The sequence below is a fragment of the Bombina bombina genome, chromosome 9, assembly GCF_027579735.1.
Source record: "Bombina bombina isolate aBomBom1 chromosome 9, aBomBom1.pri, whole genome shotgun sequence".
Taxonomy (NCBI): Eukaryota; Metazoa; Chordata; class Amphibia; order Anura; family Bombinatoridae; genus Bombina; species Bombina bombina.
In genome coordinates this window covers 51,658,147-51,682,458 of record NC_069507.1, presented here as the reverse complement: position 1 = coordinate 51,682,458, position 24,312 = coordinate 51,658,147, and the positions used below count along the sequence as shown (strand labels likewise).

General features: G+C 37.6%; 1 protein-coding gene across 1 annotated transcript in view; it reads right to left on the bottom strand.

Moving 5' to 3' along the window:
• The window catches only part of RASGEF1A (RasGEF domain family member 1A), a 57,343-nt gene extending 53,268 nt beyond the window's left edge, over positions 1–4,075 (bottom strand). Inside the window, exon 1 of the mRNA XM_053692090.1 lies at positions 3,824–4,075. Within this exon, the coding sequence (XP_053548065.1) occupies positions 3,824–3,841 (18 nt within the window). The 5' untranslated portion in view covers positions 3,842–4,075. The remainder of the gene's footprint in view (positions 1–3,823) is intronic.
• Between the last annotated feature and the right edge of the window lie 20,237 nt (positions 4,076–24,312).

Here is a 24,312-nt window from a genome sequence, read left to right as displayed (position 1 = left end):
AGTAAACTAGAAAATAGGTGGGCATATCCCATTTAAGGACCAATCATGGTTGGTACTACAAGTTTTCAATCTGACGTTATTTCTCATCTCACAAGATGTTTTAATGTTTTCAAGAGTTTGAAAAGGAACAGGCAAGATAAACAATGCCATAAGGTGTTATTTAAGGGTCAGTAAACACCTAGTAATTACAAGACATTTCTCTTGTCATGCAAAAGAATAACATATCAGTTAAGTCTAAACATTTATAAAATAAATTAATAATTAATTAATATCTTGTTTGCTGCAGTTGTTTTTTAGTTGCCAAACTCCACCCTCCGCATGCCTCATTTGGATTATGAGTGCATTATGTGTTAAAGCTAGTTAGGGAGCTATATGTATCAGACTTAGCTTTAAGAAGTCAGCTGTCTGCATTTCCATCTCTGAGAATTAGAAAAGCCACAATTTTCCAGAGCTAAATGATATGAAATGGAGCCAAAATAAATAATGAAACCATATTGAAGAGTTGTTTTACTATGCATAACGTAACATTTTATATCAAAACATCAAGGTGTGTACTGTCTCTTTAATTTGTAGTAACTGAAGTATACTCTGGCTGATGCCTATGGACTGTGGGAAGGGACCTTCCCCCAGAGAAATTCCTAAATGAGCCTTTAAACCAAGGCTCAGTGTGATCTAATCTGTCAAAAGAAAACAAGGGTAGGGTTGAAAGGTCAGCACTTACAACCTGTACAGGAAAGGACCACCTAAAGTATCCAAGACAAAGGGGAGAGCTCAGACGGTCACTGCTTGATCATTTGCAAACAGAGCACATGCTGCTCCGAATCACAATATATAAGGTCATCCTGACCCTTTCCTGAGTTGCTCTACAGAAGCATCTTCTAAACCACCAATTAAACCCCACATTGTTTTGCACAACAGTAAAAGATGAAGACTGCTGGTTTCTTTTCAAATCAATAGTGGTGTTCTCTGAACTTCCCAAGTAATGAAATGAATGTCATCTTCTAAATCATTTGAAATACCCATGGAAGCACCACAAATCACACTTTCCATTGCAGAACAATTTGTATATTTCCTATAATTTGATTAGTGATCTTGCAATACGCAAAAAACAAAACAAAACACAATTATTTATAATTTAAATGTGCATTTTATTTAGGGTTGAATATATTGTATGGCAAAGGACCAATGTTATTCTGCCTTTAACCTTTGGATGTGCAGTCATAGTTTGGGGTGCACTGTTTTCATATATTATTTGCAAAGTCTCCAATTCTGAAAAACTGTATTAAAACAGATTCTGTTTAAAATATCCAGCCAAAGCCATCTCCTGCAAATGGCCCAAGCTCACAACGATTTAATTGGGACAACTGTAGAATAAATGATATATTAGTGTAAGTATGTGTAGATAATTAAAGGTGCTGTACCAAATGCAACTATAAATACCATGTTCCTGTAACTATGCAAAACTGAATATTTTACACTGATTTTTAAACTTGCTTAATAGCATTGACTGCTCTCTTCATTCTTTTGTAAAATAAAAAATAAAATAATTTATGGCATGGACAGTATTAACCAATTTAAGATTTAGGAACTTAAAATAAAATAGCACAGTGTTACCAAATTGAAAGTTATTGAAGATGACAGCTATATACAGTGGTTATCTTGTTGCTAATCTCTGCAAGTCAAACTAATATAGTTTCAAGCCTAGCTGATTATCTGTAACTGTTTCATTCCCAGAGAGAGGTGAAATGTTTTTTTTTAAAGTGTGCCTGAATCTTAAACTTTCTATTCCCAAATTGAAATTATATGTATATCATATTTGACTGGAGGGAATTTATCACACTCAAATAATATAGTGGTTCCATATAAACTAGAGTTGTTGAAAAGTGATGCAAATTGCAAATGATAAAACCATGAGAGGATTTCTTATTAGGCAGCTGTCTAGGAATGGCTTGTGCATGAAGGGTGCAAGTCTTACACTCTATTTATTGCAGAGTTTATTTTGCTGAATATTAAAGGGATAGGAAAGTGAAAAGTAAACTTGCATGATTCAGATAGAACATGTAATTTTAAGACACTTTTAAATTCACTTCTATTTTCAAATGTGCTTTGTTATCTTAGTAGCCCTTGTTGAAAAAGAATACACACATATCCTACACTAGTGGGAGCTAGCTGCTGATTGGTGCCTGCACACATTTGTCCTTGTGATTGGCTAACTAGATGTGTTCTGCTAGATTCCAGTGTTCCTTCAGCAAATGATAACGAGAATGAAACAAATTTGTTAATAGCAGTAAATTGCAAACTGGATTAAAATTGTATGTTCTATCCAAAAAAGTTTTGTTTATAAGATTTACAGTAAATAAGTAAGATCTGTAAAGCTATAAATTATGTTTAAAATGTAAAGTTTTGATAAGCAAATGCAATAATATAGGAATTATTCTAGCATATTACACAGACTGTTCATTCAATAGGATACTACCACTAAGATCATATCTTATAAAATCATAAACCATATTAACTCTTATATCATAAAATATCTTAAAACATCTTATAATATACTGTATCATTAAACATCTTTACAATATCTCTAGCTTGTTTCTATTAGGGTATATTTTTTAAGAAAAGGTTTACTATTTTTCTTTCATTGCTTTGAAAAATAAAACTACAGCATTATTGAAAATAAATGTACTTTGGTTGTCCCTAAGCAATACAGAAGGTAGTAATGGCCTCAGAGACATTGAACATCAACAACAACAAAGCCTTGCAGGGGGAATTATTGGGAGTTTCCTGAAATTTTTGTTTTTATATCAGCTGAACAACACTCACCAGAGCACCTGTGCTTCACATAATAAGCTCATGGTATAAAAAAACAGTTAAGAAGGAAATATTATCCCACAGACACTAAATGTTGTTTTTGTCATCACTGGCCTCTGGCAATGAGGAGGTTAATATGCTTTGACAATCAAACAAATAAGGACATTTCAGATATGACTTAAATCTGCACAATATTTCTACTTTATAGTAAAGTGACGTCAAACAAGTACAGAAAGTGTTTCAATACATGATGCTGTGATTACCCCCACCAATAAGCAGATTATGCAAAAATGACATTATTTATATATAGGAGGCTCCTTATGTAATAAACATAGGGGATACCCCAACACAGTGTTATTAAAAATAACGAGCTGTACATAAGGAAAAGTGGTAAAACATAAACTGGTGCAATATACTGAAAATAAGTATAAAAACAAACATTGATCCATACGGATTCACAATAATGGTAACAACTTATTTTACAGTTGTCAATTGATAGGTCATAGATTGTTTATAGAACATAGGCTTTGTGTCTGACAAGAATGTGCTGTCAACAATTTGTTTAGGCTGTTTATCCCCAGACAGCCCTATAACAGCTATATAATGTGGTTTAATGTGAATAATCTAGTATCTCCTTAGGCTTTCAGAAATCCGGGGTTTGCGTGACTTCTGCATTAGATTAAACATTATTGAAAAACATGTTTGTAAATATTGATGTAATGTATCAACACCGTTAGCAATGGTGTTGCGAAATCTATTAGCAGGTGCAGTTTATTCTCCTGTATAGGAATAAACTATACAGACAAGACCTTAACACTGTTGCTAGTATTATTACCCATATCTGTTTTTTATAATAAGCTAATCATGTAACATAATAACAATCATAAACGTCATTAATAAAACACATCCTCCATCTTATTTCATTCAACAAACTGCAGAGTTCTATCAAAGCAGACTATTTAGGGTACGCAGAAGCTAGAGTAGCATACGCATGCAGGGAGACGCTCCTTACCCTCATTTTCCGCACCATGCACAGCTTGGTTTGTTCAGGCTTAGAGGAGGATGTTTTGCTGCAGTTGCAAATCCTTAGGCTGCCAGGGTGGTCAGCATTATTAAACCACTGATATCTGTCTTCCCGCCAAGCTGGGTATGAATTGCTTCCTAATAAAATAGCAAGGATATAAAAAATACCCCCTCCCTCTGCTTGTGTTTCACAGACGTCAGAATCCAGTTCCCCTGTTTCTCTCCCAATTACAACAAGAGCTGAGAGCAGACTGGCTTGTTTCTTTTGTAGCACTGCTGCACTGTAAGGCTTACTGGTTCCACCTCCTGTCCTTTTTTGGAAAGCCATGCTTGTACAACAGGTTACACAGGAATTTGCCTCTCCTCCCCTTTTGTACAGAAGAAAACAACCATATTGCAAGACCAGTGTTGGGAGAATTGATAGACAGTAATCTGTCGACCTCAGGACAAATGAAACATGAAATGTTATTGTAGACAACTTTCCTTGACAGCTCTTGTGATGTTAGTGAACACGAGTTTATAGAAATATAAAAATAAACATTACCTGATTTTTTTTATTTGTAATCTTTATTTTTAATGTCCTGCATTTTCTTATAGAATCTCATACAAATGGAAATACTTTTCTGATTACAAATATGTATAAGTATTAATGCAAATGTTCAAACTGGATTTTTTTTTGTATTTGTTGAAATGCTGACAACGTCTTAACTACTAATGATAGGACTAACAAGTTTATTATAAATTGCAGCTAAATGTATTTGCAGGTGAAGTTTTGGGGGAAAATAAATATTAAAGGACAGTCTAGTCACATTTAAACTTTCATGATTCAGATGGGGAATGCAATTTTAAACAACTTTCTAATTTACTTTTAACATCAAATTTGTTTTGTTCTCATAGAAAGTTGCTTAAAATTGCATACTCTATCTGAATCATGAAAGTTTAATTTTGACTGGACTGTTCCTTTAATAATAGCAGCAAATTGGAAAGTTGTTTAAAATCTTATGTTTTCTCTGAATCATGAAAGAAAAAGTGTGAGTTTCATGTCTATTTAACTATTTCCTTGCTGCAAATTAAATAAATATACAATCCATAACTATTGTCCAACAAAATTGAGAAAACCTTTTTACATTTATTTCAGAAAGTAAGTTAATAAAGCTGCATAGCCTTGTAATGATGTGGGGTAGTGGGAACCACCAAATATATTTAAAGTTCAAATCAAATAAAACTGTAATGTGGTAGAGTATTGCTATTGCTTTCAATTTATATACAGTACACATAGTTAAAGGGACAACCTATAATTAGAAGCCATTTCTGTTGCCTTGCTAAAGATTAACTTTACCAGCAAAGTATAAACACTTTCAAAACAAATTAATGTCTTGTTTGCTGCAATTGTTTTTTCAATAACCAAACTCTAGCCACCATTTAGTAATCTGGAGGAGCTGATTTAGGCTTACGTCTGCAGCTGATAAGATAGCCATTGTTATATTGTTAGTATAAAGTGCATTATGGGACCGATTACCTGAGCTTGCGAGTTATTAATGCATGCTCACCAGTATTTTTTATTTCAATGGTGGAATAATGTAATGCCATGTTTTACCCTTAAAACAGGGTGTCTCGCTAAGGGGCGTATACTGCATTTTCATATGGGGAGGAGTGCACAGTGAAAATCGTAAATTTAAAAATCTTACAAAACAAATAATTGAACTATTCACACAAAAATATGCAGCAAAAAAAATGAAATTTTTTTCACATCTAGTGTACCTGCCCCAAAAATCAACTCTTCCAGATTAACACTCTAATTCAAGATCACATTACTCTAAACCACACTACATCCATTTTTAATTTAGTTCTGAATTTCCAATGCAAGTATATGAATTACTTGTTCTATGTCTTAGCAAACAGTGCCAAGCAGTTGATTCCCAGTCCCAGACTGGAAGAAAATTAAGATCCCTTCTATAGACTTTAACGATGCAACAATGTTTCATTATTGAAAGTATAACATTATTGCAACATACATTGTTTATTGATTTCACTTCCTTTTGCTGTATAATAGATCTAAAAATTGTGCTTGTTCCAGTTTATCCAAGGGAGACTTGGATATTTCTGTTATCTATTTTTCTCTGAACTAATGTTTTCCTCCCCCTTTCACTCAACGTGTCTCTTTTGCCTCACTAGAGAAATACAATTACTACACAACACACTGCATAGAATTTTATTATGCTAAACTAGAAATCTGGGAACAGTATTGGCATATTAGTGACTCTATAAACACTCAAGCACATAATCACTACAAGTTTGCATTTCAGTCATTCCCAATTAGACATTGGGAGAAAAGGCACAGACATTCAGGGACTCACTTCAATAATTCTCAGTTTGATTGCAGAATGATGATTGATAAAATCGTACTGTGTTAATTTGATCAATGCAATTTGTTGTCTTGTACAACAAAAGAATGGAAAGAGAGAGGACCATTCAAAAATACACTTCTAGCATTTAAAGCAGACAAATACATATATCATGGCTTGTAAATAGGCATCAATGGAGCCAAGAGATAATTTGCTTGAAGTAATTAGTTGGGTATTTATCTCCAGTGTATAACTAACTTCTATATCCTACAGTTGTATTATACCATGGTAACATTTAGATCCCATGGAATAGTATCCACAGGCTGGTTACTTGATACTTTTGTATCTATCCCTAATAAATAACTTAGGCTCATACTTTTGTACACTGTCCTTATTTATATAGGGAAGCTAGCATTATTGCCTGAGATTCAGGTATTCTCCTTACCCTTTTACTCTTCCTTGTTAAGGATTAGTTAGACTGGGATTTTGAAGTTCCAGTTATTTAACTGGTACCTTCCCTTTGTATGTTGTACTTCAGTATTGTTTACACCAATCACACTGACTAAGCTACACATCACCTTGGTCATGAATAAGACACTTATTAACCATTAGGTACATGATATTGAATTGATTATCTATAGTCCTCACCAACTGTTGATTTTAATTGCACATCCCCATATTTTATATTTTTTACGTTTTTAATAAAAGTTATGGTTTAATCTATATTCAAGCGAATTATCTCTCGGCTTCATTTATGTCTATTTACAAGCCATGATATATGTATTTGTCTGCTTTGAGTGCTAGAAGTGTATTCTTGAATGGTCCTCGCTCTTTCCATTCTTTTGTTGTACAAGTTTACTCAATATACAGCACATCCCTCCCTTTGTTTGGATAAGCTGATGAGCTACTATTTCATATAGGGTGCAGTTATGTTTACAATTAGGTAGTGCCATGTGATATCCCTTTAAATCTGAACCTGCATTAGCACTTCCTTCCTATTTAAGGAAGTGCTTACCCCTCAATCAGGGCCTGAAAATTGAAGCTGTTTTTCACTTCTCCTTGCTCCTCTGTGGAGCTACTACCACATTGTGCTATTGTTGCTTAACCTTCAGGTCTTTTACTTCGCCTTCGATATCCGCTGGGTATCTACTATTACCGCTATCCTGACCGGGACCATCTTCCGGATTCATCCGCCAAACGGAACTTCTTTCACCACGCCGAAGTCGCGCTCACACCAAACAGACGCTGAACCTAAGAGCTGCAACTTACCTCTCAGCCTTTATTTCCAAAAGGCATTACCGCTCCCCACGCTTCTTACCACCGCTACTGTTAAGATAAGTACCGCTCTCCACGCTACAATTTATTCATTCATAAAGGTTAAACCTTAAACACCATTGTTTGTTATTGGAGATATCTATAACCTTTATTGTGATTTTCATCCGACTCAGTAGATTGCGGTTTGGGATTCAAGCTAGTATGTCTGGACTGTGTATATATTTTATTGCGTGAAAGTGTGAGTGTGTGAAGAAATTACTTTTACTTTATCAAGCAGTCTAATCATTTGCTTTGCTTTATCTGCTTTAATCAGCATTTACTGTTGCATAATTTTGTAACACATATGACTTTCTCTGAACTTAAATCTCAGTTACTCATAATCTTTCCTGAATATTCATATATTCATACCTTAGTGAAGTTTCATAATATTCTATCAATTACAAAATTAATGACTCACCTTAAATAAGTAAGTTTAATAAATCATTTTCTCTTGCTTATTTTAAGAAAAGAGCAACAAAACCTTTATTTTTCATATTCAAATCATCACACTATTAGATAACTTTTGGTTATCACAGAATTTTCAGGCCCATAAGGTTATAACCTGTAAAATATAGGATGGATCCTAGTGAAATAAAAAATGAATTCACCAACATCCATCAAAAATTAGAATATCTAGCCAGGGCCTTAACTGAGGTACAATCAGAAAATAAAGCACTTAAAACTCTAGTAAAAGAATGTTTACCAGCCAAGAGCTCAGAAGTCCCTGAACCTCACATTAACTATCCTCAACCCTTTTCTGGTAAACAAAGTGAATATAGAGACTTTAAAAATGCTTGCAAATTACTTTTTTCATTAAGGCCTAAAACTTATCACTCTGAGAGAATCAAGGTTTGTACTACCATCTCCTTCCTCCAGGGGGAGCCTCGCTCATGGGCTAATAGATATTTTGAGAATAACCATCCAATCTTAGATTCCTTGGAAGAATTTTTTTTAGCCATGACATCCTTATATGAGGACTCTCATTCACAGATGACGGCAGAAACGAAACTGAGATCCCTAAAACAGGGTAAGAGGAATATAGAAGACTATATCACTGAATTCCAAATGTGGATAGATGATTCTAAATGGAATGAAATTAGTTTGAAGAACCAGTTCAGACTGGGCCTTTCAGAATTGTTAAAAGATGAGTTGTCCCGTTTGGAGATGCCCGAAACCCTGAATGGACTGATGAAATTAAGTACTACCCTGGATCGGCGAATACGTGAAAGGAAGGCTGAGAGAGCTACCTGTGACGTACCACCTAGACGTCCGTATCTTTACACACCCAACCAGGAAAAGGGTACTTCTAATCAGACCCCAATGGAGATTGGAGCCATAAAAGGACCTTTAACACCTGAAGAAAAGGCCAGACGCAGATCTGAGAATCTATGCTTATATTGTGGGCAAAAAGAACACTCAGTTAATAATTGCCCAATTCTTCAAAAGCAGAAGAAGGGTAAGATTCATTCAAAACATAATATTTTATACTTCACTCAAAACCCTCAATTGACTCTTAACCTTTCTTTACAGTGGGATCAGAAAAACGTGCAGTCTAATGCATTGATCGATTCTGGGGCAGCCGGAAATTATATCGATATTTCTTTTGTTGATTTAAATAAAATTCCTACTGTTTGCAAGGCACAACCAGTCTCTGTTAAACTTATTGATGGTTCCCTCATACAACATGGTCCCATTACTCATCAAACGATACCTTTACTAGTGACAACTGACAATGGACATACTGAATATCTTACTTTTGACTTAATTTCCATCCACATGCATACACTTATTTTTGGCTTTACATGGTTAAAAAAACATAACCCCAGCATTGACTGGTCCACTCCACAGGTATCATTAGCATCACCATTCTGTTTAAAAACATGTTATCCATATCAGTTAATCTCTGCTATTGAACCCGAACTACCAGAAATTTATCAGGATCTGGCAGAGGTGTTTGATCTAAAAGAGGCAGAAAACCTCCCCCCTCATAGGGAGTTTGATTGTCCAATTGATCTGATACCGGGCTCTCAAATTCCTCACGGAAAAATATACCCACTTTCACAAGAGGAACTTACTTACTTACGTTCCTATTTAGACGACAATCTCCGAAAAGGTTTTATATCCCACTCAACATCTCCAGCTGCTGCTGGAATGTTCTTAGTACGTAATAAGGACGGTACAATAAGACCCATTATTGATTATAGAGCTTTAAACGAAATTACTGTTAAAAACAGGTATCCTCTACCCCTCATACCCGAATTATTGGAACGTTTAAACGAAGCTACAATTTATTCAAAACTTGATCTTAAGGGGGCTTACAATCTTATCCGTATGAAAGAAGGTCATGAGTGGAAAACCGCCTTTAGAACCCGTTATGGGCTTTTTCAATATAATGTAATGCCCTTCGGCTTAAGCAATGCTCCTGCAACATTCCAGCATTTTATTAATGAAATATTCCACGACCTTATGGACATCTGTGTTATAATTTACTTAGATGATATTCTAATATACTCCAAAACACCCTCTGATCACGAAAAGCATGTAAGATGGGTACTCACCCGTCTCAAGGAGCACAAATTATATGCTAAATTAGAAAAATGTGTATTCCATGTCTCTAAGATAAAATTTTTAGGTTATATAATAACTCCTAACCATGTACAAATGGATCCTGACAAAGTGTCCGCCATTAAAGATTGGCCAGCTCCCACTACTGTAAAAGCGTTACAACGCTTTATCGGTTTCGCTAATTTTTATCGAAAGTTTATTAAAAACTTTTCTTCAATAGTAAGACCACTGACACAACTGACTAGTGTTAATCAAAAATTTAAATGGTCTCAAAAAGCTCAAGAAACCTTCGAAAAACTTAAAGAGTTATTTTCTACAGCACCAGTCTTATCACTACCCAACTTTGATCTCCAATTCCAACTTGAAGCAGATGCCTCTAATACTGGCATAGGAGCAGTACTCTCCCAACAACAAGTTGAGAATGGGGAAATTCACCCCATTGCATTTTATTCAAGAACCTTAACTAGTGCAGAAAGTAATTATAGTGTGGGGGACAAAGAATTGTTAGCAATAAAGAGTGCCCTTGAACAATGGAGACACCTCCTAGAAGGATCTAAACTTCCATTCATTATTTTTACTGACCATAAGAATCTTGAATATTTAAAAAAGAACAAGACTTTGACAGCCAGACAAGCGAGATGGTCTCTATTTTTAGACCGTTTTAACTTTATAATTACCTATAAACCAGGCAGTCAAAATACTAAGGCTGATGCTTTATCACGTATAAACGAATGCTTAACTCATGAACCACCTAATTTTACTATCCCTCCTGAAAAAATCATAGGCGTCCTGACACCTATAGAACAAGAGGTTCACAAGGCTTTAAAACAAGATTCAATACCCCACCAAACTTGTGTTAAAGACTCTCAATCTGGATTGTACTATCATAACAGTCAATTGTATATACCCAAGAGCATGAGATCTTCAATACTCACACACACCCATGATGATACAATGTCTGGTCATCCTGGAATTAAAAAGACCATTGAACTAACCCGACGTAATTTCTGGTGGCCTGGCATGAACAAATATATATATGACTATGTATCAGGATGTGAAAATTGTGCCCGAAATAAATTAGTTCATAAGAGACCAATTGGTCTACTTACACCTCTGCCTATCCCAGATAAACCATGGAGTACCATAGCCATGGATTTTATTGTTGAGCTCCCACTCACTCAACAATATAATACTATCATGGTAATAATTGACCATTTAACCAGACTAGCTCATTTTATCCCACTTAAGGGATTACCCTCAGCTATGACTACGGCTAAGGTATTTATCGATCATATAGTCAGACTACATGGTTTACCCTCCAACATAATTACAGATAGGGGAACGCAATTTACCTCATCCTTCTGGAGATCTCTGTGTAAATTGCTAAAGATTGACCACCTTTATACCACTGCTTTCCATCCCCAGACTAATGGACTCACAGAGAGACTTAATCAGACCATAGAACAATTCTTACGATGTTACATATCACATCTCCAAGATGATTGGACCGTTTTTCTTCCCATGGCCGAATTCACATATAACAATTCCATAAGTACTTCAATCAAAACTTCTCCCTTTTTTGCAACATATGGTTACCACCCAAACACTATATCTCTTTCTAACAAATCTGTAAACTCTCCCACAGCTACTGAATTTACATCTAACCTCCACGAAAGGTTAACTGTCCTGAAAAGACATCTACATGAAGCCAAACAATATCAAAAATCATACTATGACTTAAAACATCGTAGGGGTCCTGATTATAAGGTTGGGGACTTAGTACTTCTCTCAACAAAAAATCTTAAACTCAAAGTTCCTAGCAAGAAACTTGCGAATCAATTCTTGGGTCCGTTTCCAATAGAACATGTGATAAATTCCAATGTGGTTAGACTTAAACTGCCAAAAGACTACAAAATACATCCTTCTTTCCATATCTCATTGTTGAAACCATTCCCAACCAAAAACCATCCTTCTTCTATTCCGCCACCACCTGTTATGGTTGATCATCAAGAAGAATTCGAGGTTGAATCCATACTGGATTCTAGGATACACAGAAATAAACTGGAATATCTCATTAAATGGAAAGGTTACGGCCCTGAGGAAAACTCCTGGCTCATTCATTCCGAAGTCCATTCACCCCGATTGATCAAGTTCTTCCATAAGAAATATCCACTTAAACCTCACGCAGAATCCCCAGGGGTGATTCCCTGAGGAGGGGGGCATGTGATATCCCTTTAAATCTGAACCTGCATTAGCACTTCCTTCCTATTTAAGGAAGTGCTTACCCCTCAATCAGGGCCTGAAAATTGAAGCTGTTTTTCACTTCTCCTTGCTCCTCTGTGGAGCTACTACCACATTGTGCTATTGTTGCTTAACCTTCAGGTCTTTTACTTCGCCTTCGATATCCGCTGGGTATCTACTATTACCGCTATCCTGACCGGGACCATCTTCCGGATTCATCCGCCAAACGGAACTTCTTTCACCACGCCGAAGTCGCGCTCACACCAAACAGACGCTGAACCTAAGAGCTGCAACTTACCTCTCAGCCTTTATTTCCAAAAGGCATTACCGCTCCCCACGCTTCTTACCACCGCTACTGTTAAGATAAGTACCGCTCTCCACGCTACAATTTATTCATTCATAAAGGTTAAACCTTAAACACCATTGTTTGTTATTGGAGATATCTATAACCTTTATTGTGATTTTCATCTGACTCAGTAGATTGCGGTTTGGGATTCAAGCTAGTATGTCTGGACTGTGTATATATTTTATTGCGTGAAAGTGTGAGTGCGTGAAGAAATTACTTTTACTTTATCAAGCAGTCTAATCCTTTGCTTTGCTTTATCTGCTTTAATCAGCATTTACTGTTGCATAATTTTGTAACACATATGACTTTCTCTGAACTTAAATCTCAGTTACTCATAATCTTTCCTGAATATTCATATATTCATACCTTAGTGAAGTTTCATAATATTCAATCAATTACAAAATTAATGACTCACCTTAAATAAGTAAGTTTAATAAATCATTTTCTCTTGCTTATTTTAAGAAAAGAGCAACAAAACCTTTATTTTTCATATTCAAATCATCACACTATTAGATAACTTTTGGTTATCACATGCCATTGGATCCCCCCCTCTTTTTGCTTTCAATTTGTTGTCTCTACGATTTGCTTTAAAGGGACATGAAACTCAAATTTGTTGAAAAGGATACCTATGCAGGCAAAAAGGAATAGTCTAGTCAAAATTGAACTTTCATTATTCGGAGAGCGCATGCAAGTTTAAGGAACTTTCTAATTTATTCCTTTTTAATTTTTCTTCATTCTCCCGGTATCTTTATTTGAAAAAGCAAGAATGTAAGTATAGGAGCCGGCCCATTTTTGGTTCAACATCTGGGTAGTGCTTGCTGATGGGTGTAAAAATGTAGCCATCAATCAGCAAGCGCTACCCAGGGTGCTGAACCAAAAATGGGCTGGCTTCTAAGCTTACATTCAAATATAGATACCAAGAGAACACAGAAAAATTAATAATAGGAGTAAATTAGAAAGTTGCTTAAAATTGCATGCTCTATCTGATTCATGAAAGTTTAATTTTGACTAGACTAATCCTTTAAGAGCTGCTGATTGGTGGCTACACATATATGCCTCATGTTATTGGCTTACCCTATGTGTTCAGCTAGTCCCTAGTAATGCATTGCTGCTCCTTCAACAAAAAATAACAAGAGTGAAGCAAATTAGATAAGTTCATTAAACTGGACAGTTTAAAATTGTATTTTCTTTCTGAATAATAAAAGAAAAAAATTGGGGTTTCGTGTCATATTAAGGATTTTATCCATCTTTTCTTACCAGTTCTAGACTAAACAACATTTATATGAAACATACTTATATATAATGTTGCATTGTTTATATTTGTTTTGTTCTTTACCAGAACACATAATAACATCTGTAATATTTGTATCATTACCACTCCATGGGGCATATTTATTAACCTCCGTATGGGGCTTGATGCCCCGTGTTTCCAGCGACCGGGAAACAGAAGTTATGAAGCAACTGTTTAAAGATCGCTGCTTCATAACCTGTCCACCTGCTCTGAGGCGGCGGACAGAAATCGACAGAAATCAACCTGATCGAATGCGATCGGGTTGATTGACACCCTCTGCTAGCGAATCTGCAGGGGGAGGTATTGCATCAGCAGTTCACAAGAACTGCTGGTGCAATGATAATTGCAGAGAGCGTATGCTGTCGGCATTTATCGATGTGCAGCAGATATGATCCACTATATCGGATCATGTCCACTCGCACAATCATAAATATGCCCCATATGTGTTTTATTTGTGTATCAAACAATGTTAAACAAATAAATGAATAATAATGAATTCTTGAATGAATCCGTTAATAAATCCATGTAAGTGCTCATGGTATATATTATGTCCAGTTCACTCCTCAATCATAAAGTTATCGATTTAACTATTTATCAATTGAAATATGATTGATTATTTTGTGATTTTTAAAACTTTAATGTTATACTTTGAATAATTGATCAGCCCTGACAGACAATGTTTGCATCACAAAATGTATTTTTATTATTACAGGAAAAAGGTACTGGTGTATTTAGGAATCATTTAATGTCACAGACTTATAATATTACTTTTCAGACATGTACCAAGGTCGAGAGATGAAGTGGAAGAAACAACTGCTAAATGTCAATATAGGACAGACATTTTCAATTTAGGATACATCATGCTATTACTCTTAATATGCATTTACAGAATATACTGCAGACTGGTTGACTAAAAGCCTTTTATATGAAGGTTACCAACCTGACTAAATATATTGTAGCTATGGTTGAACTCATCAAGATAAATTCCGTACAGCGATTACAGTACAAAAGACACAGAAAAATTACTACTGGTGAAACAAAATGTTTCTGTGAATTATACTTCTCAAAACATGTGGGAAGAAAAGAAGAAGATGCGAATATTACATTTCTAAAATTCCATGTGTCAGAAAGAGGAAGTTTCTATAGACCTGGATTTTGGACATATAACTGGTCCTATACCCTTCACTGAAAAGTTGGAACTAATGTAATCATTAAAGGGACAGTATACACCACTTTTCATATAACTGCATGTAATAGACACGACTATAAAGAATAATATGCACAGATACTGATATAAAAATCTAGTGTAAAACCTTTTAAAAACTTATTTAGAAGCTCCCAGTTTAACACTGTTAATGAGGGAGTCTGGGACACCCACTGAAAGGGGCTGGGTAAACAAAAAGAGCAGACACTCCCCACCTCCCCCCATGTCTACATAGTAAAAGACAGATAACATAAATAGGAGCCGCATGTATACATCTGACACTGTGGGGCTTGGTTAGGAGTCAGCACAATGCTCTTAAAAAAAAAAAAATTTTTTTTTTTATAAAAACGCTACCAGATGGGATATATAAATGGATCATCTACAAAACATTTATGCAAAGAAGAAGCTAGTGTACAATATCCCTTTAAGGGATGGAAGCGTCAAAATTGAAATGTGCATGAGTGATGGAAGCGTCAAAATTGAAATGTGCATGAGTGCATTTCATATTTAACTAGAAGCATTTTTGCAATAGACTGCCATTCGCAAGTTGGCTTCTAGTAAACGTTATTTCTGTTTTTTTCGGCAACATATGCACATATGCTGTGAGGGCTTGTGCACCAGTCTTCAAACACTGCACCTTCTCAGAGAGTTGGTGGTGGCTTGTATGACCCAAATTTAGTCTTCTCAGGCACAATACACAGCACAGCTTGAATACTGGTGCACGAGCCCTCACAGCATATGTACATATGTCACTGAAAAAACATAATTTATGCTTACCAGATAATTTCCTTTCCTTCCGGATAGGAAGAGTCCACGGCTTCATTTCTTACTGTTGGGAAATACAACACCTGGCCACCAGGAGGAGGCAAAGACACCCCAGCCAAAGACTTAAATATCCCTCCCACTTCCTCATTACCCCAGTCATTCTGCTGAGGGATCAAGGAAAAGTAGGAGAAACATTAGGGTATAAATGGTGCCAGATGAATAAAATAAATTATAGGGGACCGCCCATAGACAAGAAAAAATGGTTGGGGACCGTGGACTCTCCCTATCCAGAAGGAAAGGAATTTATCTGGTAAGCATAAATTATATTTTTCTTGCTAAGATAGGGAGAGACCACGGCTTCATTCCTTACTGTTGGGAAAACTATACCCAAGCTCCAGAGGACACTGAATGAATAACAGGAGGGAACAAAAAGGAAGAGGCGGATCCTATTCTGAGGGCGCCACAGCCTGCAAAACTTTTCTCACGAAAGCTACTTCAGCCGAAGCAAAAACATCAAACTTGTAAAATTTTTAAAAGGTATGTAAGGAGGACCAGGTAGCCACCTTACATATCTGATCTATAGAGGCCTCATTCTTAAAGGCCCAAGAGGAAGCCACTGCTCTAGTGTAATGAGCCATTATCCTCTCAGGAGGACAATGTCCCGCTGTCTTGTAAGCTAAGCAGATGACACTCCTTAACCAAAAAGATAGGGAAGTCTAAATACAGGTCTGATCCTAATCAAAGCCTTAACAAAGGACTGCACTTCTGGAAGCTCAGCCAGTCTCTTGTGCAATAAAACCGACAGGGCCAAAATCTGTCCCCTCAGGGAACTAGCAGAAAGGCCCTTCTCCAGCCCATCCTGGAGAAAAGATAAGATCCTGGCAACCTTAACTCTGTGCCAGGAAAAAAACACACTCTTCACACCAGATTAAGTAGGTCCTCCACACCTTGTGGTAGATACGCCGAGTAACTGGTTTATGAGCTTGAATAAGAGTTTCAATGACACTCTCAGAGAAACCTCTCTTGGCTAAGACTAAGCGTTCAATGTCCACGCAGTCAGCCTCAGAGAATCTAGATTTTGATGAATAAATGGACCTTGTATCAGCAGGTCTCTGCGACAAGGTAACTTCCATAGAGGAGATGAGGACATCCCCACTAGATCCATGAACCACGTTCTTTCACGGCCTCAATGAAGCAATCTGAATTACTGATACCTGCTCCTGCTTGATGTGGGCCACCACTCGAGGAAGAAGCAGTAATGGAGGAAAAAGATATGAGTTTGAACCTCCAGGGCACTGCTAGTGCATCTATTAGATCTGCTTGGGGATCCCTCAACCTCGACCCATACCTGGGTAGCTTGGTATTTAGACAGGATGCCATGAGATCTATCTCCGGCATCGCCCACTTGCTGCATATCTCTGCAAACACCTCGGGATGGAGAGACCATTCCCCTGGATGGAAGGATTGCCTGCTGAGAAAATCCGCCTCCCAGTTGTCCACACCAGGAATGTGGATCACTGACAGAACAGCTGTGGGCCTCCGCCCACTCTAGAATTTGAGATACTTCCTTCATTGCCAAGGAACTTCACGTTCCCCCCTGATGTTTGACATAAGCCAGTGATTTTCAACCACTGTCTGTGCCGTGGCACACTAGTGTGTCGTGAGAGATCATCAGGTGTGCCGCCATCACAGAGGCAGGCTCATCAGACAGACAGCATCATTTACAACATGACATATTTAGATTCATTCAAAAACAATCATTATGTTATGTATTGTAAATTAATCATTAGGTGAGCGACCGCCCTGCTTTGAGCAGAGTAGACTCAGGATGCGGGTGACAGTACAGTCACAACACCGATGATGCTATTGACAAGTGGAAGTTGTTTCTACTTAAACATGTTAATTTGTTCAGCTTGGTGAAGGGCGGGATTTACGGCTGACATTGTCCGGCTCTCTCCGCGGGTTCCGTCTCCCGTCTACTATTTGCTGGGAACCAGGTGAAGTTAACAGGGCCTATTAACCCATTATGATAATGTCCTTAATTTAATAAAGTGCTAGGTAGAACACTCTCACTGAATGCTATAGGTGTGCCCATGCTTTTTGGCTTGTTCTGGAGAATGTAAACATTTTTATGTAAAAAGCACTGAATGAAAATAGGAAAGAAGTAAGCTTTGTGACTACTGCTAGGCCGGGAACCAAGCCATGATATGCAGCTAATTACAGTAAATTAAGCAGAAATGTTCTACCAAACTTATTATCGCAGATGCACAAATATCTATCTATATCTATCTTTTACATTACTTTAGAAATTTATGCGGCAAATCCACTATGCATGGGCGAAATTCCCCCTAATTTATTTTTTTCCCTTACTGGCCTGAACAGATGGAATGTGCAGTGCTGTTTAGCAGTCATGAAGATTCTTCTTAGACCAAGGTGCATGACAACCGAAGAAAGCATGAAAGATCAAAGCTGTATAGCAGTAGGGCTGGAGTTCAAGTTTCGAATATGACAACCTAACTTCATGAGTGAGGGAGAGGATTGCAATTTAGTACAAGAGAGGGTGAACAAGCAAGGGAGAGGAATGGAAATTGTGAAGAATTGTGTGAGTGCATAATGTGTATACATAAAAAACGGATGTGAAACAATATGTCCCATCTGTATAGTTTGTATGAGGCATGGCATGACAGCACAGTACAGTATGTGTGTGTGTATATATATATATATATATATATATATATATATATATATATATATATATATATATATACACACATACAAAGTCCTAAGGAACCCCACACCTGTCCTTAGGACTTTGTATACTTATGTTAGCAGTGCCCGACTGGATGCTGTGTGCCGTTTCCCCTACATTTTATATATATATATATATATATATATATATATATATATATATATATATATATATATATATATATATATATATATATATACAGGGAGTGCATAATTATTAGGCAAGTTGTATTTTTGAGGATTAATTTTTTTATTGAACAACAACCATGTTCTCAATGAACCCAAAAAACTCATTAATATCAAAGCTGAATAGTTTTGGAAGTAGTTTTTAGTTTGTTTTTAGTTATAGCTATTTTAGGGGGATATCTGTGTGTGCAGGTGACTATTACTGTGCATAATTATTAGGCAACTTAACAAAAAACAAATATATACCCATTTCAATTATTTATTTTTACCAGTGAAACCAATATAACATCTCAACATTCACAAATATACATTTCTGACATTCAAAAACAAAACAAAAACAAATCAGTGACCAATATAGCCACCTTTCTTTGCAAGGACACTCAAAAGCCTGCCATCCATGGATTCTGTCAGTGTTTTGATGTGTTCACCATCAACATTGCGTGCAGCAGCAACCACAGCCTCCCAGACACTGTTCAGAGAGGTGTACTGTTTTCCCTCCTTGTAAATCTCACATTTGATGATGGACCACAGGTTCTCAATGGGGTTCAGATCAGGTGAACAAGGAGGCCATGTCATTAGATTTTCTTCTTTTATACCCTTTCTTGCCAGCCACGCTGTGGAGTACTTGGACGCGTGTGATGGAGCATTGTCCTGCATGAAAATCATGTTTTTCTTGAAGGATGCAGACTTCTTCCTGTACCACTGCTTGAAGAAGGTGTCTTCCAGAAACTGGCAGTAGGACTGGGAGTTGAGCTTGACTCCATCCTCAACCCGAAAAGGCCCCACAAGCTCATCTTTGATGATACCAGCCCAAACCAGTACTCCACCTCCACCTTGCTGGCGTCTGAGTCGGACTGGAGCTCTCTGCCCTTTACCAATCCAGCCACGGGCCCATCCATCTGGCCCATCAAGACTCACTCTCATTTCATCAGTCCATAAAACCTTAGAAAAATCAGTCTTGAGATATTTCTTGGCCCAGTCTTGACATTTCAGCTTGTGTGTCTTGTTCAGTGGTGGTCGTCTTTCAGCCTTTCTTACCTTGGCCATGTCTCTGAGTATTGCACACCTTGTGCTTTTGGGCACTCCAGTGATGTTGCAGCTCTGAAATATGGCCAAACTGGTGGCAAGTGGCATCTTGGCAGCTGCACGCTTGACTTTTCTCAGTTCATGGGCAGTTATTTTGCCCCTTGGTTTTCCACACGCTTCTTGCGACCCTGTTGACTATTTTGAATGAAACGCTTGATTGTTCGATGATCACGCTTCAGAAGCTTTGCAATTTTAAGAGTGCTGCATCCCTCTGCAAGATATCTCACTATTTTTGACTTTTCTGAGCCTGTCAAGTCCTTCTTTTGACCCATTTTGCCAAAGGAAAGGAAGTTGCCTAATAATTATGCACACCTGATATAGGGTGTTGATGTCATTAGACCACACCCTTTCTCATTACAGAGATGCACATCACCTAATATGCTTAATTGGTAGTAGGCTTTCGAGCCTATACAGCTTGGAGTAAGACAACATGCATAAAGAGGATGATGTGGTCAAAATACTCATTTGCCTAATAATTCTGCACTCCCTGTATATATATATATATATATATATATATATATATATATATATATATATATATATATATATATATATATATATATATATATATATATATATATATATATATATATATATATATATGTATACACTATATGTATTGCTTCAGACTTGATAAAGGAAGGAACTCTTCCGAAAGCTTGTCAACTTATAAATGTATAGTTAGTCCAATAAAAAAAGTATCATTGCTCAATGCAATACTCTTGTTATTTTGAGATATATATACAGGTAGCCCTCAGTTTACACCGGGGTTAGGTTCCAGAAGGAATGGTTGTAAATCGAAACTGTTGTAAATTGAAACCCAGTTTATAATGTAAGTCAATGGGAAGTGAGGGAGATAGGTTCCAGGCCCCTCTCAAAATTGTCATAAATAACACCTAATACATTATTTTTAAAGCTTTGAAATGAAGACTTTAAATGTTAAACAGCATTATAAACCTAATAAAATAATCACACAACACAGACTTCACTTGCATTTTTCTGCAAACAGTTCTTTCTATGCATTCCATTCTGGACTGATTTATAGACAGGAAGATCTTGTTCCTTTGAAATCTGCTTGATAGCTCAGGCCTGGTTAAACTGATTAATTTCAGCTTGCTTGGCTTTGCTGCAACACAAGCGGACAGCTCCACCTACTGGCTATTTTAATAAATGCACTGCTTCTCAATGCTTTTCAATAGCAGTCACATGACTGGAAAAAAAGGTTGTTATTCTGAAACGGTGTAAATTGAACCGTTGTAAAACGAGGGCCACCTGTATATATATATATATATATATATATATATATATATATATATATATATATATATATATATATATATATATGCTGTATTAGGCTACAATGTGTGATTTTGTAAAATTGTGGGATGGTGGTGTGCCGCAGGATTTTTTAATGTAAAAAAATGTGCCACTGCAAAAAAAAAAAAAGGTTGAAAATCACTGATGTGAGCCACCGAGGTTATATTGTCTGATTGGAATCTGATAAACTGGGATGAACCCAGAAGTGGCCAAGCCTTCAAGGCCTTGAAGATTGCCTGTAGTTCCAAAATATTGATCGGGATGGAGGACTCATCCTGAGTCGACAACCCCTGTGCCTTCCTGGCATCCCAAACAGCTCCCCATCCGGATAGGCTTGGCGTCCGTAGTCACAATCTCCCAGGATGGTCTTAAGAACCTTGGGACAGATGATCTGGACAGAGCCACCAATAGAGCGATTCTCTCGACCGGCTGTCTAATACAATCTGTTGAGACGGATCTGAATGATTGCCGTTCCTCTGCCTCAGCATGCACAGTTGTAAAGGTCTGAGACGGAACCTGGCAAAAGGAATGATGTCCATGCAGGACACCATGAGACCAATCACCTCCATACACTGAGCCACAGAGGGACTCAAGGAGGTCCGGAGGGCAAGACATGCCAAAGTTAGCTTTCAATGTCTCTGGTCTGTTAGAAATATCCTCATGGATATGGAGTCTATTATAGAACCAAGGAATTCTACCCTGGCACTTGGGATAAGAGAACTCTTTTTCCAAGTTTATCTTCCATCCATGTGATCGAAGAAGACTGAGAAGGGACTTCAAGAATTCTTCCGCAAGACAAAAGGATGGTGCTTGCACCAGAATATCATCCAAGTATGGGGCTACTGCAATACCCTGAGTTCTGGCAACAGCTAGAAGAGCCCCCAGAACCTTCGTAAAGATTCTTGGACCAGTAGCTAGGCCAAATGGAAGGGCAATGAACTGAAAGTGCACCTCCAGGAATGCAAACCTCAGGAACTGAAAGTGATCCCTGTGGATTGGAACATGAAGGTAAGTGTCCTTCAGATCTATAGTGGTCATAAACTGGCCTTCCTGAACTAAAGGAAGGATGGACCTTATCATCTCCATCTTGAAGGAAGGGACACTGAGAAATTTGTTTAAGTACTTTAGTTCCAGAATTTGGCAAAAAGTTCCCTTCTTTTTTGGGACGACAAAAAGGTTTAAATAAAACCCCAAACCTCTTTCTTCGATAGGCACCAGGACAACAACTCCTAAGGTGGATAGATCCCGAACGCACCATAGAAAGGCATTCCTCTTTTCCGGTCTGGTAGACAGATTCGAGAGGAGGAATCTGCCCCTTGGCGGATGAGAATTGAAGTCTATCTTGTATCCCTGAGACACAACCTCCAGGACCCACAGATCCTGTACGTCCTTGAACAAGGCATCTGAAAAAAGGAGACAGTCTGCCCCCTACACGATCCGATCCCGGATCGGGGGGCACCCCTTCATGCTAATTTGTTTTTGGCGAGCTTCTTATTCTGCATGGATTTATTCTCGGACTGAGACAGCTTCCAAGTACTCTTGGGTTGCTCGGGCTTGGAGGAGGATTGTTGTCATTGGCATTTGTCAGAACAAAAATTTGACAATTGTCGTCCCTTAGACTTGTTCTTCTTATTTTGCGGTAGGAAGGCACCCTTGCCTCTGGTCCAGGCCTGAACTAAATAAAATCTTTCCCTTGAAGGGAAGACAAAGGAGTCTGGACTTAGAAGTAATATCTGCAGACCAAGACTTCAACCAGAGCACCCGGCGGGCTAGTACCGCAAAGCCAGAGGCCTTTGCATTTAGGTGAATATTTTGCATGTTCGCATCACAGATAAAAGAATTAGCAATTCTCAGAGCTTTAATTCTGTATTGAATATCCTCAAAGGGGAGACTCCACCTCATTGAGTTCCGACAAAGAGTTGCACCAGTAGGTTGCTGCCCCGGCAACCGCGGCAACTGCAGCCACCGGTTGAAACAAAAATCCTGTATGTTGAAACATCTTTCTCATAAAGGTTTCCATTTTCTTATCCATCGGCTCTCTGAACAAAGAACTATCCTCAAGAGGTATAGTAGTACGTTTAGCAAATGTAGAGATACCACCATCCACCTTAGGAATGGAGCCCTACAAATCCAGTTGAGGGTCCGGGACCGGGAACAACTTTTTAAAAGAAGAAGAGGGGGAAAAGGAAGAACCAATTCTTTCCCATTCATTCTTAATAATGTTCGCCATCTTAACTGACACAGGAAAAGTCAAAGGAACTTTCCTGTCTTCGTAAACTAATCTAATGTCTAATTTAGGTATCATAGGTTCTTCAGGCATTGCGGCCTCTGGAACCTCTAATGTAGACAGAACCTTCTTTAATAAAAAACACAAGTGCTCAATTTTAAATCTAATGGATGGTTCTTCTGCAGCAGGAGGCTTAGATGTTAAGGACTCCAACCCAGAAATTTCACCCTCTGAAGGTACAGAGGTTAACTCATCATTGGATAACTGGGACATAATAGCTAAATCTGATAAATATTTAGATGACTCCGGGTCAGGAGAGCTATGTTTAATCTTTCTCTTGCGTTTGTTAGAGCAAGGTAATGCACTGAGTGCCGCAGACACCGCCGTTTGTAACTGCGCGGCAAAGTTCGCAGGAAAAAGACCCCCTCCGTATAGAGGATTAGATGTGCTACAGGGAACTGCATGTGGAGTGGATAATGTAGCAAGGGTAGTAATTTCACGGGACGCCGAGTCCTGAGAGGTAGACGACTCAGAGGGACTAAGAGCCTTAGCAGGCTTGTCTCCCTTTTTAAATTTTATAATGGTGTTAAGGCATGTGGAACATAATTGAGTGGGCAGGAAAACCATGGCCTTTTGCACAATATGAACAGGTATGATTTAGTACAGAAGGAGTACCTTCTAACATGTCAAAGTCCTCCATGTCTCAGGTTATACCCACAGAAGGACACAAATAAAAAACTTTTTTTTATAGAAAACTGCACCTTTATACTCCCAATGGCTGGGGCACTCATCACCTCCTAGACCCAGACAGTTAACAGAGGAAACGCTCTTCTCAGGTTCAAG